Source organism: Cnephaeus nilssonii (genome assembly GCF_951640355.1).
Source record: "Cnephaeus nilssonii genome assembly, chromosome: 13".
NCBI classification, from domain to species: Eukaryota; Metazoa; Chordata; class Mammalia; order Chiroptera; family Vespertilionidae; genus Cnephaeus; species Cnephaeus nilssonii.
Window position 1 is genome coordinate 37,394,977 of NC_137084.1, and position 19,557 is coordinate 37,414,533.

The 19,557-nt window shown below is 45.1% G+C and overlaps 1 protein-coding gene across 2 annotated transcripts in view; it reads left to right on the forward strand.

Moving 5' to 3' along the window:
* Positions 1-19,557, forward strand: part of SCUBE2 (signal peptide, CUB domain and EGF like domain containing 2) — a gene marked incomplete at its 5' end in the record, with an annotated part of 63,472 nt that overhangs the window by 27,069 nt on the left and 16,846 nt on the right. The window contains 7 exons of one of the 2 annotated variants that reach the window (XM_079787115.1): positions 1,245-1,361; positions 2,130-2,252; positions 2,671-2,787; positions 3,026-3,112; positions 4,853-4,957; positions 7,609-7,764; positions 8,127-8,333. In XM_079787115.1, the coding sequence (XP_079643241.1) occupies positions 1,245-1,361; positions 2,130-2,252; positions 2,671-2,787; positions 3,026-3,112; positions 4,853-4,957; positions 7,609-7,764; positions 8,127-8,333 (912 nt within the window). The remainder of the gene's footprint in view (positions 1-1,244; positions 1,362-2,129; positions 2,253-2,670; positions 2,788-3,025; positions 3,113-4,852; positions 4,958-7,608; positions 7,765-8,126; positions 8,334-19,557) is intronic. The other variant, XM_079787116.1, reaches the window with a different exon arrangement.

Here is a 19,557-nt window from a genome sequence, read left to right on the forward strand (position 1 = left end):
CTCATTATTCTTGGCAAAGCGAAAGCCCGTCATGAGCAGCCAAAGTCAGCTACTGGAAGAGTCTACTTTCTCCACAACTGGCTGATGTTAATAACAGAATTCATAGAGTGACATCAATTACATGGGAAGAAACAGACTTTTTCTCATTTTTCACTGATCAGTCTTGGTAGAACAAATATTTGCACAGAACAAATTTACTGAAGAAATTGCCAAGATTTCTGGGAAAAGCTAGGGAAGAAGAGGTGTTGCAAGAATTTGCCCTTTTTATTTCATTTTTTTATTCTTCTAGCCCTTCCAAATGTTTGTGTTTTTATTAATGTAGTTTCTCGTGGCACATCTGGTGTTGAAAAGAGGTCTAGCAATGGTCTACTTGGCTCCCACCGAGTTCTGCACTGGTCCTGGTTTATCCATTTGGAGACACAAGTCGTAACTGTCAAAGCGCTCCCAAGAGCTGAGGAAGTGAGCTCTGAAATTCTAGTCTACAGGGAAGATGTGAGGACCAGACCAGGAAAGAAGTGGTGACAAATGCAGTCTTGAGGCTAGTTTTCAGGACCTCAGCTGAAGCCAGGGATGCCTCCACTGAACCAGGATGGGAGGAGGAACAAAGCCAAGGGATTGGCCAAGAGGAACCAGCTTGGAGCTTAAGCACCAAATTTCAGTGTCTGCAGTAAGGAAATTACTGAGGACGTTAGCATTAATGTATTCCTTTAGTGCAGGGGGCATTAAAACCCAGGATCAACTGGCCTTCCGTGGCCAGAAGACTCCTTCTGGGAAGATCAGAAAGAGAGGAACCAGAGTACTCTCCAACACAAGTGTGTTCTCCTTTCAATTTGCCCTAGCTTGTGGAATTACTACTGCTGTTTAGTAAGTAATACAGCAATAAGAATGCATAGGCTGCACCTTACCGTTTACAAACCCTTTTTAGGTATGTTATCTCATTTGGCTTCATTTAAATATTTTAAATTAGCCAGCCCTGTGAATAAGCATGGATAAGAGGGAGCAACTGAGCTCACAGGCAATGCAATTTGCAACAGAATTTGGAAAGAAGGGTCCTGGCAGGGAGTATACTTATTGTGGGCTGCTCAACACTTTTTAAAAAAAACACACAAGTGAGTGGGAGAACTCCTAGGTAATGTTTTATTCGGTTTGTGTTGTTTCCCCCAGTAACTGGTAGATTATAAATGTGTTCTTGCCACGCATCCCTGAGAGTTGGTTTCAGGTGCCCTCTCCCTTTACAATTACAGATGTGGATGAATGCTCTTTGGACAGGACCTGTGATCACAGCTGCATCAACCACCCTGGCACATTCACATGTGCCTGCAACAAAGGGTACACCCTCTATGGCTTTACCCACTGTGGAGGTGAGCAGAATGCCAGCATCTTTGAAGTCAGAGACTGGGCCAGTAGAGGAACAGGGCTTACTTCTAAAGTGTCCCCAGATGAGGGCCAATTTTCCTACATTGGGGGATGAACGGGACATTCCAGTCCCTGTGCAGTGGCATTTTAAGGAGAATGGATAGTAGCGATTTGCTATGGACAGTGTTATCTCTCTTCTCCTTTTCAATACATTCTTGGCACAACTAAAAGCCTTCTCTTCTAGTCCATCAAGAAATCCCACGGGCATGTTCCTTGAATCCGGATGTGTGTCTGGGTTTTGGTTAGAGCCACCTCTGACTTGGACTCAGTCTCAGGTTGATGGAGATCAGTGCAGCTCATTTTCCTTCTCTATACTTCAGCTCCATGAACTGTCAGGGAGTCTTGGTTGTCTGTCTCCCTTGGAATGTAGCTCAGGGGGATGGTGGAGTTTTAATTTGGAAGCCTGTGCAGCATCTGAGTTTGGGCATCTGAAAGTAGGGTGTGACTCTTTCCGAGGGTCCCTAATCAGGGAATGGTTTGGTAAAGAATGGAACTTGAGACTGTTCTGACGAGGCTCATGCCAGGAAATCCAGGGAGTGGAGAGTGGAGTCAGTTGGTGCCAAGTACACATCCTAAAGGCAGTCGGCACTCGCCGTTTGTTTAGTGAGTTTCAACCATGTGACTCCCCTCCTGCTCCTTCCTCAAAGGAAGGATGGTGCCAGCGGGTCAGTGATGGGCTGCTGTGACAGGAGCTGCTGTGTTTTGTTCCCCAGACACCAACGAGTGCAGCATCAACAACGGAGGCTGTCAGCAGGTCTGCGTGAACACAGTGGGCAGCTACGAATGCCAGTGCCACTCTGCATACAAGCTCCACTGGAATAGAAAAGACTGTGTGGGTAAGGGGCACCGTGGCTCAGACAGCCAGCGGGCTCCCACCGGCCAGCTGCACTCCGAGTGCTGCTGACGGTCCCTCCCCGGAATAGTTTTCCCCTCAGCTGTAGCAGCCGCTCCTTAAAGAGTTCAAAAACAGGAGATACTTTGCAGGCTCTTTGGTGTTGCCTTCTGTGCTTCTGGCGTAGGTTTATACTCGCTTCTGTTTTTCTGGTTGCTTTTCTGCATGAAAAAAAAAAAAAAAATAGCATACAAGTAGCTCCTGTCCCTTGGTGGGAAACAGTGCCCGGTGTCTTGTGTTCTATGCTGGGGGTCAGCTCTGCCTTCTTTTCTTGGGCCTTTGCTGCATGGGACCCAGCCGTCCTCGTCACACCTGGAAGTGTCCTTCTGTTTCTGTGAGTGTCTGTATTTTGTCCTGCCTAGAAGTGAAGGGGGCCCTGCCCACTAGTGTGTCACCCCAAGTGTCCCTGCACTGCGGTAAGAGTGGCGGAGGAGACAGGTGCTTCCTCAGATGTCACTCTGGCATTCACCTCTCTTCAGGTGAGTGGTCCCTGGGGCAGGTCCTCATGCCAGAGCCAGGCCTTCCTGGCCTTGAGGTGTTAGCTGCCCTCAAAGGGTTCCCTCCCACCCCAATCACTGGAGGCCGATGTTTTGAGACCCCCACATGCTAGGTGTTTGTCTAGGGGCCTGTGCGGAGTGGGGGTGGGGGTGATTTTAGCAGCTATCAGGAGAGACTGTACCTTGTTTACATGTTGACCATCCACATTCTGTCTGTCAGGACTGCAAGAGGCCTACTCTGTCACCTGCGGCACTTCCCCTCCTCTCAGGAACAAACAGCAAAAATCAAATGACTCTGCTTTCGGGGGTAATTACCGAATCTGCGTGTCCTCTCTGGGGCTCACTGTGTTCCGTGGGCTGCATTCTGGGGTGCCGTTCCTGGGTGTTGGCTTTGTTTTCTTTTCTCTTTGTCTCCTCGAGGCCGTGAGCATGTTATAGGATGCTCTTGCCTGTAGCCTTGGTGCCTGCAGCCTTGGTGCCTGCACTCTGACATACCGTGTGACAGACACTTACTGTGTCCACTGTATGGTGGGCGGCTCCGTGTTCAGCCCTGGTGGGTCATCCTATTGGGCAGAGGCCTGCAGAGCTCTGGGACCAGGAGGCTCAGGTCTCCCAAACTCCCCTACCCTAGAGCACCCCAAAGGCCCAGTGGAAAAGTGTGCCTGGGGCATGTGGCATTGGTGGAATAGACATGGGTATGACAGGGGGATCAAGAATTCTGTCCAGAGAAAGGACCCCAAACCCTTTTTGCTTTGTCAAAACAAAAGAATGAAATTTAAAGCTTTTAGGCAGCTTCATCTTCCCAGATTTAGACATCTCTGAGATGATGTCATGAGAGCATCTGAATGAAGAAATGGTTCTTAATGTCGGTATTATATATATGAGCAAAGCTAAAGCCCAAAGCAGGATACTAACAGCTCGCATCTACTGATCAAATAGTTAAAATATGCCAGCCACTGTATTACATGTGTTAGCTGATATAAGCCAACATCACAACCCTCTAGGGCAATTTTACTATTATTCTCATTAACCAGATGAAGAACTGAGGTTCAGAGAGGTGAGATAACGTACCCAGAGTGGCTCAGATAGGAAATAGCGGAGCCAGGGTTTTGACCAGGCCATCTGCATCCAAAATCTTAAGCTTTCCCCTTTCCCATTCTTCTTGCCTAACGTTTGGACCAGCCAGAGCAGACATCATGGTGTGTTTCACCAAACTCCTCAGTGATGGTCACCTGGAGATTTAGGCCACCCCAAGGATGGGCAAGCAAATAGTTCACAATTCTTTCTCTGTATCAAATAGTAGGCTAAACATTTTTTTTTTTTTTGCATTATCTCATTTAATCCTCACAACAGCCTGGTAATGTAGGTCCCATAATTATGTCTATTTTATAGATGAGAAAACTGAGAACCAGGGAGATTATGTCCTCATCACAAATTGAAGAGTTAGAGTTTGAATCCTGGTCATTTGAGAGCCTAGCATGTGGTTAGGACTGACCACGGGAGGAGAGGAGAATTCTGCACACGAGGCTCTCAAAGTGAGGGCCTCAGGATCCTGAAAATCTGAGCCACGATTAGTGAGTGCATTCAGGGTGGGCTGGTGGCCCCAGCCCTGCCCTCCCAGAGCAGCCTCATTTAGAGAATCTGCCCTTCCCCGTGTTCTCCAGCAGCCTTGCCCAACTTTTTGAACTAGGGGATTTTGGTCTTCTTTCTTGGGAAAGCACAAAAAAATGAACTCCTTTTTTAAAAATCTCACCGTTGAGGTTGTTTTGGGGCTCTCCCTTTGTTATATTTGAGCACCTTATTCATCTCAGATGGACGAGTGGTAGTTCTGAGGAGGCTCCTGGTGACAGAGTGTTGCCCAGCATCTGTCAGTCCCAGGTGAAGGGCGCCTCAAGATCCAAACCTTTCTTGGGCTCATGGGAAGAGAGGAGCTCAGGGTATGCAGCGTGCGGTGGGACCCAGCCAATAGGTAGCTCTCCATTACCCAGCTGGTGTTTCCATTCCTTTGCCTCTGAAGGTAACCTCTCTCACTTGTTTCTTTCTGAAGATGTCGCCACCATCAGGACAAGTGTAACCTTTAAGCTAAATGAAGGCAAGTGTAGTTTGAAAAAGGCTGAGCTGTTTCCCGAGGGTCTGCGACCAGCACAACCAGGTATGGAATCAGGTGGCCAGTGCAGGGAGCCTGCCTGCATGTTGGGAAAGGGGCCCGTAATAAGCTCGAGCCCTTCAGATGGGGTCCAACAATCCAGAATCTCTAAGGACTCTCTGCACAGGAGGAAGGGGAGCCTAGCCTAGCATCCCGTGTAGTTCTGGGGTTAGACTTCGGCGCCTCCTTTGCGAGGTACAGGTTGGGGGAGCTCTGGGGAAACCTGTGAGTTCACAGGAATCGATAAGGGCTCTCAGATGCATTAGCACTCTGTGATCATATTGGGTTAAATTTTCCAGATCTTCAAGTTTGCTTGAATTATAAGCCAAAGAAGTGAAAAGAGGTTTGGCTCAGAGAGGATAATCTATGATGAACAAGGATGTGATATCCAGCTTTCCTGCTGGATCTGGTTTCTGGAGGCTTCAGCAGAGCAAATACTATCCAACTGGCCTTATTGAGAAGAGCAGGACCCAACCCCGCCTCTTCTCCCACAGCTCACATTTCCAGGATTGTTTCGTAAAAATAATTTTAGAGGGTACAAAATCAGAATTCAAGTGTTAGGGAGGTTTCTTTCTCCAATCTACCCTCAAGTAAATCATGCAAACAAACAAACATACAGCTCACTGTAGTCACTTTGGACTGCCTTTTTTAAAGTACCTAACCAAGATAAGTTTTGGTACATCCATTTAAGGAAAGATTATGCAGCTATTAATTATATGTTCCAAAGAATATTTAATGACATAGGAAAATGTTCTTGTTGTAAGATGGAAATGGGGGAGTAACACTTTGTATATCTAATACAACCCAAATTGTGTAAACAAAAAGAAGAGGGTAGGTAGAAAAACCCCTCAGCATATCATTTGTACTGGTTATATCTGGGTGGGAGGATGATGGGTGATTTCATTTTTATTATCTTCTGCATTTTCCAAATTCTCCACAGTGGGCATTTATACTTTTAGATTAGAAGGAAAAAACATTGAAAAACAGATTTGGTTTTTAGATTACTTAATGGTGTTGTACTAATGTTAGTTTCTTAGTTTTTATAAATGTACATGTTTGTTTAAAAATTTTTTAAAATATATTTTTATTGATATCAGAGAGGAAGGGAGAGGGAGCGTGAGATAGAAACATCAATGATGAGAGAGAATCATTGATCGGACTGCCTCCTGCACACCCTCTAGTGGGGATTGAGCCCACAACCCGGGCATGTGCCCTTGGCCAGAATGGAACTGCAGGCCGATGCTCTATCCACTGAGCCAAACCAGCTAGGGCTAAATGTACATGTTAATGGAAGAAGTTAGTTAACTTCAGGGGAACCTTGGTGAAGAATGAATGAAAACTCTCAGGGCTATCTTAGCAACTTTCCTGTAATTCTAAACTTATTTCAAAACAAAAAGTTAAAAAAAAATCTACATGGAAAATGGAAAGGGGGAAATGAACATCTGTTTACTTAGAGATTTAAAGTTAACCTTTCCGAAAAAGTACGATTGATCTTAGGGGAAATATATAGAGGGCACATTGAATTGGCCTTTTTCTTTCTTTGGCTCCTGGTGAACGGTTGAACTTTGAACACCCTTGTAATGTTAAAGAAGAATATGATACAGATGATATGTATGTTCAATAAAGCAAGATTTTAAAATAGAGACAATTCAATTGTGCGGATGATGCCTGGATCAGCTCTTTGATTCGGGTTAACAATCATTAGTTAGCCCGGCCGGCCGTTGTGGCTCAGTGGTTGAGCATTGATCAGGAAGTCACTGTGCACATGCTCAGTCAGGGCACATGCTCAGGTTGCAGACCCCAGTGTGGGGCATGCAGTAGGCAGCTGATCGATGATTCTCTAGCATCATTGATGTTCTATCTCTCTCCCCCTCTCTCTTCCTCTATGAAATCAATAAAAAATACATATTTAAAAAAATAAGAAAAATAAAAAAACAATCATTCGTTAAAAGATTCACTGGAAGCCACGGGCGGGGGGATGGGGTGGGATGGGGAGGGCGATGACAGCTAAAGTCAGCCCCGGGGATGGGCAGAGCCCTGCTTTACCCAACACTTTCGTTCCCACCGTAGATGCCTTCATGATACTGTTTGGTTCTGTTGATTCTTTGTGCCATATATGGCTCCTGCTTATTTCAAAATGAGACGTCACTGTTGCTGTGCGTCTCAGCTTCCCCTTTGGGTTGGAATTAACTTCAAGGTCAGTTTGCCTGAAAACAGGAGTCGGTTCCCTGCTTCCCACTCCTGTGCTCATTCCTTACTTGGAGCCTCCGCCCCTTCTTGGCACATCCCAGTCCAGCTTTAAGGAAACCAACTGTGAGGTCCGGAGTGCACCTTAGCAGACCCGCGCTCAGGAGTGCAAGGCGACCCTGGTTCCTGCCTGCCACGTGCGTGGCTGGTCAGCCGAAAACATCCCGCATTTATCCATGAGAATCATTTTCAAGGGCTCAATCGTTAAGTTATATAGGAGGCGATGCTGACTCTTCAACATCAAAATGTCATCATGCTGCAAGCTGAGGGCTTTCAACGTCGTGGCATCTGGAGTTAATCACTTAGTCCCTTGAGAGTGGTTTTAATGAAATGTTTACTGAGCTCTAGCGAATGTTCGACTGAGCGCTTTGCCGGAATTTGGCTCCCGATGATTTTGTTTCTTCATACAGAGAAGCACAGCTCAGTAAAAGAGAGCTTCCGCTACGCACACCTTACATGCGGCTTCCGCAAGCGAGCCCCGGGCGCCCCAGGCCGACCAAGCGCCACTAAGGAAGTGTTTATCACGGTTGAGTTTGAGCTTGAAACTAACCAAAAGGAGGTGACAGGTTGGTTTGAAAACAGGCCACGGTGCCAGGCTTCTCACAGCTTGCTCCTTATTCCTTTGCCTTTCACTTTCCCTTCTTCTTGGGTGGGGGATGTAGTGCAACCACTGAAGTATCTCCTGTTTTTTTTCACCCCCAAACTAAACCGAATTGGTTTGAAACCCGTTGAATTTATCTGCTTCATGAAAACCCAAAGCTACCATTTTGGTCAACAAATTTCTGTTGGTACTGAATGCTGCCCAGCCTGCTAGGTGCTCAGTCCAGGTCTCCCCACTCTGACCACAGGGAACTGGGGGGCCCTGCTCATCCTCACGGGCTGCAGCCAGCAGTCCCCCCGCCCCAGCGCTGTCTTCTCTTTTCTGCAGCTGCTTGTGATCTGAGCTGCATCGTAAAGCGGACAGAGAAGAGGCTCCGGAAAGCCATCCGCACGCTCCGGAAGGCTGCCCACAGAGAGCAGTTCCACCTCCAGCTCTCAGGCACGGACCTCGAAGTGGCTAGAAAGTCCCCCAGAGCGTCTGAACGCCGGACAGAGGCCTGTGGAGTGGGCCAGAGCCATGTAGGAAACCAATGTGGTGAGTGGCCCGTTGGCCAGCACATTCTTGCTAACAAAACTGTTTACAGCTCCACAAACACTAAGGTACCAAAAGTCTGGCCCACCCTTCCCCTGTCTGGGCTCACTCCAGAGAGCACCCTGGCGTCCACTCCTTTGGGAAGTACATGGTGGTGTCTGTTGTGTGGGCTGGACTGGGAGCTCCCCAGCACCTGGCATCGTGCCTGGCTTGGGGTGGCACTTAGTAGATGTTTGCTGAATTGAGGGACAGGAGGGAAGAGGCAGGGTTGATGAGAAGAGGGAGCGTTGCCCTTTTAGGGTCTGAGGGACAGTGGTCTTCAGATGACCGTGGTCTCCCGGCTGGGGCAGGACTGCAGGGATAAGGCACCAAGAGCCCTCTGCACACTCCACTGTCACAGCTCCCCTCTTACCTCTGGCTCGGCTGATGGTGGCAACGCACAATCTCCTGCTCACAGTTTTGTGCAGAGGCAAGGTCGGCGCTGCTCAGCTGCCTCGTGAGATCCCTGAGCGGCAGCCCAAGGTTCCTCGTAGTGTCAGCCTCATGGATGTTGGTATGTGTGTGTGAATTAAATTTGAGATCTGGAACTTCAATTCTATTCCTCTGATAAAGTTCCAGGCAAGAGGAACCTGGGCAAGAGGTTCTAGAGTGGTTGGTCTTGAGATTTGTTTGTTTCGAGAAACTGTGCTGGGCCATTGTGGGAGATTCTAGCTGAAAAGTCTTAGATGGAGAACATTGGGAGTCTCACTTTATTGTAACGATTTATGGTGATGATGTATTGAGTTCTGACCTATCCCAGGTTCGACCCTGTGTCTAAGTACTATGCTGCATTATCTTATTTAATCCTATTAGAAATCTTACCGGGTAGGTATGGCCTTCACCTAACAGCTACACAAGCTGGAGCTCAGAGGGTTAAGTTCTCTTGCTCAAGATCACATGGATAGGCCGACCCCAAAGCCAGACCCTTCCAGAATAAACTGATGTCCTGTCTGAAGTGTCATTAGAATCACAAGTCTCTAGAAATGGAGCTTGAGCTGAGGAGTAATAAATCTGTGTTTCTGAAGAAGCAAAGCTAAACTCCCAGGTACTCGTTCAGGAGAATTGTCAGCAATAGCCCCACAGCCCAAATCTGTTGCTTTACCAAAACGTAGTAAATATCATGTATAAAGTCAAGTGTAACTGTCCACCAGAGGCTGGTTCTCAAATAGTCTTGACTTTTATTCCAGCTGACTCTCTTAAAAAGAAGAAGAAAAAAAAAAAGTAAAAATAACACAGCTGGTTGGCTTGCTCTCATTTAAAATTCGAAAGTTCCAGTTTCTGTACCAAAATGGTGATGAGAGTTGGCTGTTGCTGCCCTACTTTCCAGGATGAGTTTCAGAAACTTTCAGGGATGGTCAGGCTGGGCCTTTTCCTGGCCCCTCAGAGCGAAATCCCCCCTCTTTTCTCCATTGGCCACCTGGTAGGGAGAGGCCTGGTAGGCTCGCCAGGAGCCTCTGTGGCCAGTTAACAATTTAGGGAAAATTAGTGTCAGGGGCCTGTGGACCAGCTCCCAGTGAGAGTATTGCCAATACTACCAGGAGTGTGCTTCTGGGGAGTAAAGGCTCAGCATGAGGATCAGGAGTTGCTTAAACAGAGGCCTCATGGCCATGACAACTTATGAAAGTCACTCGGCATTGGATGTATGTAGCTGGTGTAGGTGTGTGAATGTGTCCCGAGATGCTGGTCATGCTAAGTTAGGTTGGATTCGTTGCTCAGGGAGGCAATGTATCTTGTCTCAAGAGCTCCCTCTAGCAATGGATGGGTTTTGTAGCCCACATGGGACCAAACCAGGGTCACCCTGTCGGCAGCAATGTTGAAGATTTAGAGGAAACGGCACAAAGAATTACTAGTGAAAATTCTTCCCCTGCTGGAGGAAGGAAATTGGTGCAGAGCTGTTGGGTGTGTGATTAGAAAGGCTTTTTACCCAGTAGATTCATGGCACAAGCAAGCCACAGTGTGTGTGTGTGTGTGTGTGTGTGTGTGTATCTCTGTCTGTCCATCTCTTAATTCTGGTCTATTTGATGGTGTTAGAACTTTGTAAACACCAGGATTATTGGTATTTTCTGAACTAAGGATGGCACATACCATAGAGACAAGCTTAAGGTAGTTCTTGTTGGAAATTATTTTCAGCATCTGCAGAAGAGAGTTCAAAAAAGTGTTTTGAATCACCTGGAAGGAGAGATGGACCCATTATGTTTTCTTTTAAAATATTTTTTTAATTTAGTTTTTAATGACTGAAATAGTGCATGTTTCAAATGGTACAGAAATGTGTAAAGGTGCAAGTTCTCTCCTCAGCTCCCAATCCCACTCCCCAGAGGCCATCACTGGGAAAAGCTTACTGTGTATTTTTATGAACATATAAAAATGAAATTTTATTTACTTATTCAATAAATATTTATGGAGCACCTACTGTATGCCAGGTACTGTTGGAGGTGCTAAGAATCCAGTAATGAAACAAAAGAGCAAACATCTCAGGCCTCTGTGAGTGTCCGATGCCAGAGGTAGGCCACCATCCAATAAACAAGGAAATACACATGTAGCAGGTGGTGGAAAGGGTATGAAGAACAGGAAGTGGCGAGCTGTAATAGAAAGAGCCAGGGCATGGGGGAGGAGTGAGGAGGTGTATACTCTCCAAAATGTAGACTATGGTCTTGCAAAGTGTCATTTGGGCAGAGATGTGAAGGACGGAGGAAGAAAGCCATGGGGATATCTAGGAGAAGTCCCAGGCGAAGGCACCAGCAAATACAGAAATTCTGGCATGTGAAAGAAGGCCAGCTTGATGAGGGCTGAGGGAGGGGAGAAGGAAGACGAGCAGGTCACCTGGGGAATGGAAATGGTGGTGAGGACCAGGGACTTTGAATCTGAGAAGTGAAGCCAATGAAGGGCTTTGAGCAGAGGAGTCACAGAGTTCTGACTTAGGTCTTAAAGGGCAACTTTGGCTGCTGTGTTGAAAATAGAATATAGGTGTATGTGTGAAAAAAAACATTTAAAAATGTATTAGTATAATTTGAATAGTGCTTTGTGCTGTTTTTAACTAGAGTAGATCACTATATCTTTCCATGCTAATAGAAGAGCTAACTTCTTTCTTTTTCTCTTTCTTCTCTCTCTCTCTCTCTCTCTCTCTCTCTCTCTCTCTCTCTCTCAGTCCTTACCTGAAGATATGTTTCTACTGATTTTAGAGAGAAAGGAAGGGAGAAGGAGAGAGAAACATTGATTGGTTGCCTCTCATATGCGTCCCAAATGGGGATTGAATGCAACCAGCACATGTGCCTTGACAGGGAATTGAACCCACGACCCTTTCGTGCACAGGAGGATGCTTCAACCAACTGAGCCACACCGGCCAGGCTAACTTACTTCTTTTAAAGCTTCCTAGTCCTTTTTAAAGACACCAGTATTTATTAACCATACCAAATAGCCATCTATTGCTACCCTATTGGTGGATGTTTAAATTATTTGTAATTTTTTTATTGCAAACAATGCTGCAATGAATATTCTTTTTTGTGCACATGGCCAATATTTCTGAAGGATAGACTTGTAGAAGTGAAATTGCTGGGTCAAAGGAAATGCATATTTAAAACTTTAATAGATACTGCCAAATTACTCTCCAAAAAGATCATACTAATATATATTCCCTCTAACATTGTAATTGAGTGCTTATTGCCTCACATCATTGCTAACATGGGTCAGTTATAACTGATCTTTTTAATTTTTGTGGATCTGATAAGCAAAAATGATGAAGTCATTTTAGCTTGTTTTTCTTTGATTATTTGTAAGACTGAGCATGCTGTCATATATCTATAACCATTTGGATTTCTAGTTCTGAAAATACCATATTTTTGCCTATTTTCCCACAGAATTATTTTTCTAATAACACTTAAAAAATAAAATTTAAAGTCCCAAGTTACATCAAAGAACAGTCACTTCTGACCAATTAAATACTTTCTTATAGTCATTTTTACATAGCAAAGTCACATTAATTTGGCATTTAAGGACTTTGGGGACAGCCTGTTCTGCAGGTGACCTTTGTACCATCTGTGATCAATTTTAGCAAGATGGGGAAAAAGAGACAGCAGTTATATTCTCCAAAGAACAAATTCCTTAAGCACCATAATAATTCATAAAGTCCTTAATAGTTAAAGAAGAATTAATGATGACATGGATTTCTAGCTGTTTTTTGTTCAGAGCTATTTATCCTTTCATAAAAAAATCAAGAAATATACTTGTGGTTTGGCCTGTGTGTGGTGGGGTGTTCACCCATGCACCAAGAGGTTGCTGGTTTGAATCTGGATCAGGGCACATGTCAGGGTTTTAGGCTTAATCCCCAGTGGGGGGTGTGCAGGAGGCAGCCAATCAATGTTCCACTCACATGGATGTTTTTCTTTCTCTCTCCCTCTCTTTTCCTTTCTCACTAAATATCAATAAATATATTTTAAAAAAAGAAATACTAGTATACTTGCTACTCTATATATTTTTCTATTTGAGTGTTCTTAAAACTTGTTGAGATTTTTAAAAGACACAATCCAGGCAACTGAGAAACGGGGAAATATTTTAGTGCCTGGGTTCTTGAGAGACTAGGAACGTTTAATTCTGCTTTTAACAGCTGTAGCTTTCCTCTGCAGCAGTTGAGAAAAATGAATTCAATCAGTATTTATTGAGATATATTGTGTGCACTCTATAAACTTGGGATAAAGCATGAGAATATAATGGGTGAGGGGCCTGCTTTTATGAAGGTTGCAATCCAACAGAGAGGGAAGGACAATAAAAAGTAAAGAAGAAAGGTAATTTCTGAAGTTGTAAGTGCTATAAAGATAATAAAACAGAGAGGGCCAGAGGAAATAAGGGTTTACTCTCCATAGGGTACTCAGGGAAGGCTCTCAGAACAGGTGATATTTGAGGTACGACCTAAGTGGGAAGAAGGACCATGCTCTTTTTATAGATACAGAAACAAAAGCAAAGGGAGGTAAACCATTTACCCAAGTCACCCAGCAAGTACGTGGCAGAACCAGAATTCAAAACCAAATCTGACCCAAGAGCCTATGTCCCAACTCTCTCACTTTAAAAACCCACCTCTCCTGGATTATCCTGTGCCCTGTGATTATCTCACTCATACTGCACCCATACGGAGAGTCCTCCATGGGCCAGCTCTGTGGTGGGTGCTGAGGAGGCCTGGGTAAATATGACACCATCCCTCAGGTCGCACTTAGCCCTCCCAGGGAAGAGTCCAAAAGCCTTTCCAAAGAGAGGAAGCCAGGACTGAGTTTTGAAGAATGTGCATCTGACCCTTAAGTGTAGAGGAGTATTGAAGCAGAGGGATAGCCTTAGGGAATGAGCACCAGGAAGATGTGCACAGGGAGTTCTGGCATTTCAGTGTTACTAAGCCTGAGTGCAGGGTAGGATGTGGGGGGCAATGAGGCTTGTGCAGAAAGCATGACAAGTCATGAGAGACCTTGAATCTATAATAATAAAAGCATAATATGTTAATTAGACCGGACATCCAAACAACCTTCCGGACATCATTCCGGATGTCCTCCCAGATGAAGCCACAGCAGCAGGGTCCGAGGCACAGGTGGTTAGGGGTGATGAGGCAGGCAGGCAGAGGTGGTTAGGGGTGATCAGGCAGGCAGGCCAATGGTTAGGAGCCAGTGGTCCCAGATTGCGAGAGGGATGTCCGACTGCCGGTTTAGGCCGGATCCCAGGGATCCGGCCTAAACCGGCAGTCGGACATCCCCCAAGGGGTCCTGGATTGCGAGAGGGTGCAGAGCCAGGCTGAGGGACGACCCCCCATGCACTAATTTCATGCACTGGGCCTCTAGTATGTTAATAAGGAGCCTTGACTGTCTCTCTAGGTGGCAAGGTGCCATCAGAGGATTTAGCCAGGGAGTGTCCAGGTCATATCTGTATTCTAGAAAAATTTCTCTGGCTGGATTGGGGGTCAGGACTAGAGTCTGAAAAACCAGTTTGGGAAGCTTTTGAATGCTTCTGATAAGCAATATTGAGAACATGAAGGCCGTAGATGGAGTAGAAAAGAAGCAGTGGATTAGGGAAATGTTTAAGAGGAACTATAAGCAGCATTTGGTGATATATTATTGACTTGGAGGCAAAGAAGAGAAAAGTGTTGGGGTGAACTCAGAGATTTCTGACTTGGCCTCTGATCCTGGCACTTACTTCCCATATGTCACTCATCTCACCCAGCCCTGTTTCATATGCAGGAGGCACTGAGACAAAGCCTGTGGGTTGGTTGAATAGATAGATGAATGTGATCACTGGGGAAGAAATAATCAGAAAAGATTTATAGGAAAAGCAGAAAAAAATGGGCTCTCGAGAGGGCATGAGAAAGAATGAACTCAGATATAGAAAAGGAGGCGTCAGACTGAGTTTCGAGTTGAAGACACTGAGAGAAAGTGCAGGGAGTCAAGTCAAAGAGGTCTCTGTGCCTGCGAGAGAAGCAAAGAAGCACTTTGGGAAGGTGAATGCGATGGTGTAACAGAGCTGAGGCGGGAGGAACAGAAGGCAAGGGAGACCATTGGAAGGTTTTTGCAGTAACTTGCATAAGAGATGGTAAGGATCACAGGACACCAGTGCCAGAGGGCTGAAGGGTAGGGGTGGACAAAGGGGACACACCTGTAGGATGCTGCAGCTCCTGATGGAGCGGGAAAGGGGGAAGTCTGGGACAATAACTGTGGTTTGGACTCCAAGTGTTGGAGTCTTGGTGACTGGGAGGTAGAGATGCACTTACAAAAAGAGTAAAGCCAGAGGGTAGGAAGGACTGGGCAGGGAAGGAAAGAGAAGCATTCCCTTTAGGCAAGTTGAATTTAAGTTGTAACAAGACTTGCGGATGGAATGGGAGCCTAGGGAAACAATTTCATCTCTCCATGTCCAGACCACCCCTTCTGCGTCTGTCTGCACGTGCTCTGACTTGGCTTTTGTTAAAATAGAAGGACAGCCCATGCTCCTACCTGAGGCTCCTTCCTCCCCTTGGGTCTGGGGCCCGTTCTCTCTCACCGTCTCCAGAATGTGGCTCCTGCTATTGTCCCCCTGAACTGCCACCCCCCCCCCCCCCCGATCTCTGAGTCCTCCTTTTCTGTTCAAGCATTTCCAACAGCACACAAACCAAACCTGTCTCCTGTCTGAGAAAACCAACACCTTCATTTGACTTCAGGCTTCTCTCTGATTTCTTTGATCCCGGGTTGAGCAAAACTCCTTGAAGAAGTTGTCTAAACTTTACTCTGTCGTTGCTTCCTCTCCTCCAATATTTTCCTCAACTGTAGCCAATCTGGTTTTCATTTCCAACCCCACCACTAAAATGGCTTTTTCCAAGATTTCTAACAACCTTCGTATTACCAAATCCAGTTGCCAAAACTCACTCAGGTACCGCCAATCATTCCCTTCTGGAACGCTTTCTTCTCATGGGTTTCAGACACATTTCTGGTTCTCCCCCTGCCTCACTGGCTGCCCCTTTTTTATTTTCTATGCCGGTTCTCTAATTTTTGACTTTTCACTATCAGGCATCCCAGAGCTTAGTCCTCTATCCCCCTCCTCTATCCTCACACTCTCCTAGGAGACCTGATCCAGCGCCACAGCTTTAAATACCACCACCTGCTGGTGACTCCAAAACTTCCCTCTCCGGCTCTGGCTTCTGTTTTGCGTGAGGGATTTCTCTATTCCAGAACATTTTTTTTATCACGCACACAGGAAAATATTTTTAAATTTATGAATGTTTACTTATTTATACATTACACTATACTGTTGGCCAATATGTTATGTTCATTATGAAGACAGAGTATGAAATACACATTAAGTAAATAAAATTTTTCAATAGCTAGCTATCGTCTTAAGGTAGCATATTTACAATTTGGCAAGGTTCATTGTTAACAGTAGTGGTCATAACTCCATTTTTCAAGCAGTCTTTTTGTTAATTGCTAGTATGTTGGCTCAACTTTCATCAGACCTGCTTAAATCATTACTGTTTCTGTATCATGATGACCAAGAATGACTACTAGGCCCTGGCTGGTGTGACTCAGTTGGTTGGAGTATCATTCCATCCACCGAAAGTTTGCAGATTCGATTCCTGTTCAGGGCACACACCTAGGTTGTGGATTCGATCCCTGGATAGGGTGCATATGGGAGACAACAGATCAATGTTTCTCTCTCCCACTGATGCTTCTCTCTCTCTCTCTCTCTCTCTCTCTCTCTCTCTCTGTCCCTCCCCCTCTCCCTCTTTCTGTCCCTCCCCCTCTCCCTCTCCCTCTCCCCTCTGTATCTTCTCTGTTCTTCCATTACTATGCCTATGTTCCCCCCCGCCCCGCTAAAATCAATTAAAAAACAACAATACATAACCTCAGGTGAGGATTTAAAAGAGAGGAATGAGCACTAAGAGGAAAGCTGTGCCAGCCCTGGCCCCTCCGTTTCGTTCACCGTGCTTACATCCTGGGTGCTACCTTCCCCCGGGTTTCTACAGGAATCACTTTTTATTTTGTGCTTTTTATTTTGTGACAGTTTGGTTGAAACTAGATAATATAATCTGGAAATCTATTCAATCAGGCATAGTTGCGCTGTGATTTTTCTCACTATGTTGAAAAGAAGTGAGTCAGTCAGTACCTCCCACCCCGGAGTGTGGAATGCCTCTTTGTTCTTGAAGACGGTGTGTCTTCCTGTGTCTCTGACTCACAGAGATGTGTACTGACTGAGGGCCAACCTTATCCCATTTACTAACCCAGTGAACCTTTCTTTCTTTCTTTTTTTTAAAAAATATTTTTATTGATATCAGAAAGGAAGGGAGAGGGTGAGAGATATAAAAACATCAGTGATGAGAGAGAATCATTGATTGGCTGCCTCCTGCCCGCCCCACACTGGGGATTGAACCCGCAACCCAGGCATGTGCCCTGACTGGGAATCGAACTGGTGACCTCTTGGTTCCTTCGTCGACGCTCAACTGCTGAGCTACGCTGGTTGGGCAAAGCTTTCTTTCTTATTCTTTTTGAGGCAAAAATTAATATCCATAGATGTGGATGTATTCTACCTTGGAGATCAGCTGTACAACCCAGGCCTTTTTAATATCAACGTTGCATGGCAAACCAGCATCTCAAGCTCAATGTATCTAAACAAAATATTGTATCCCCTTCCCTCCCTCCCAAATAAAGCCTTTTCATCTCGGTAAATGGCACTTCTATTTATCCAGTTGCTCAACTTGAAAACCCCTGAGTCTTCTCAACCTCTCATTCTGTCATGCTCTCCATCAACCCATTAGCAAATCCCATCAGCTCCGCCTTCATATTATATCCTGAATCTAACTACTTCCTTCCATGATTCCACTGGGTTCCAAACCACCATCTCCTGTCCAGTCTGCTGTGACAGGCTCTGAATTGTTCTCCTCACCCTTGCCTGCCTTTAGTCTGTTCTCCAAGCAGCAGCCAGAAGATCTTTTAAGAACATGTCAGATCGTGTCACTCCCCCATCCAAACTGCCAACACACTTAGAGTAAGTTCCGATGCCTTTACCATGATTTTCACAAACCCTCGCTTGCTTTTTAAAATGTATCTCCTACCACCACCCTGCCCCTTTCTCCGTGTTACTGCTACACTGGCCTTTCTGCTACTAGGCAAGGCCTTTGCAAGTCTATTTCCCTCCAGTCTCTGCTCAGAGAGGCCTTTCCTGGCTACTCTTTTACAATGGCGTACGCACAAACTCACCCCCACCACTCTTTGTCTTCCTCTCTTACCCGTTTGTGTGTTGTTTTTCTTCTCTTCATCACACTTACCACTAGTGAGCATTCTACTATATATTTATTTGTTTGCTCAAGTATTATCTGCATTCTTTATTAGAATGAGAGCCCTTAGGGCAGGGCCATGTCTGTCTTCTCTGCTGCATCTCCAGCTCCTAGAGCAGGGCCCTGCACATAATCATTGCTCAGTAAGTGTTTTGTTTGTGTGTTTTTTTTTCCTTGTTATTGAATTTATTGGGATGACACTGGTTAACAAAATTATACAGGTTTCAGGTGTACAATTCTACAACACATCCTCTGCACACTGTATTGTGTGTTTACCATCCTGAGTCAAGTCTCCATCCATCGCAATTTATCTCCTTATACTCTCCTAACCACCCCCACTCTTCCTGGCAATTGCCACACTGTTATCCATGTCCATAAATTTTTTCTCTTTTTTCCTCCTTGTATGCTCAATTCCTCCACCACCCTACCCAGCTTCCTCCTACCTTCACCTCCGACAGTTATCAAGCAGGCCTGCTCTCTTTTTGTGAATCTGTCTCTATTTTGCTTGTACCTGTCTTTCTCTGACTGGCTTATTTCACTTAACATAATGTTCCCCCGGTCTATCCATGGAGTCGCAAAGGGTAAAATTTTCTTCTATTTTATGGCCAAGAAGTATTCCATTGTATAAATGTAGCACAGCTTTTTTATTCACTCATCTGCTAATGGACACTTGGGTTGCTTTCAAATCTTGGCTATTGTAAATAACACTGCAATGAACATGGGGGTGCATATATTCCTTCAAATTAGTGTCTCAGATTTCTTCAAATAAATTCCAAGAAGTGGAATTGCTGGGTCATAAGGCAGTTCCATTTTTAATTTTGAGGTCACGCAGCACAGCTTTCCACAGTGGCTGTACCAATCTGCATTCCCACAATAGTACACAGGGGTTCCCTTTTACCACATCCTCACCAGCACTTGTCAGTTGTTGATTTATTAATGACAGCTATTCTGACAGGTGTGAGGTGATATCTCATTGTGGTTTTGATGTACATATCTCTGATGATTAGTGACGTTGAACATTTTTTCATATGTCTAGTGGCCACCTGTATGTCCTCTTTGGAGAAGTGTCTATTCAGGTCCTTTGCCTATTTTTTAATTGGATTGTTTGTTTGTTTTGGTGTTGAGTTTTACAAGTTCTTTCTAAATTTTGGATATGAACACCTTATCAGATGTATCAGCAAATATGTTCTCCTACTAGGTGGGTTATCTTTTCATTTTGTTGATGGTTTCCTTTTCTGTGCAAAGACCTTTTAGTTTGATGTAGTCCTATTTGTTTATTTTTTCTTTTGTTTCCCTTGCCCGAGGAGCTGTATCAGAAAAAAATACTGCTGTGAGAAATGTCTGAGATTTTACTGCCTATATTTTCTTCTAGGATTTTTATGGTTTTGAGTCTAACATTTAAGTCTTTAATCCATTTTGAGT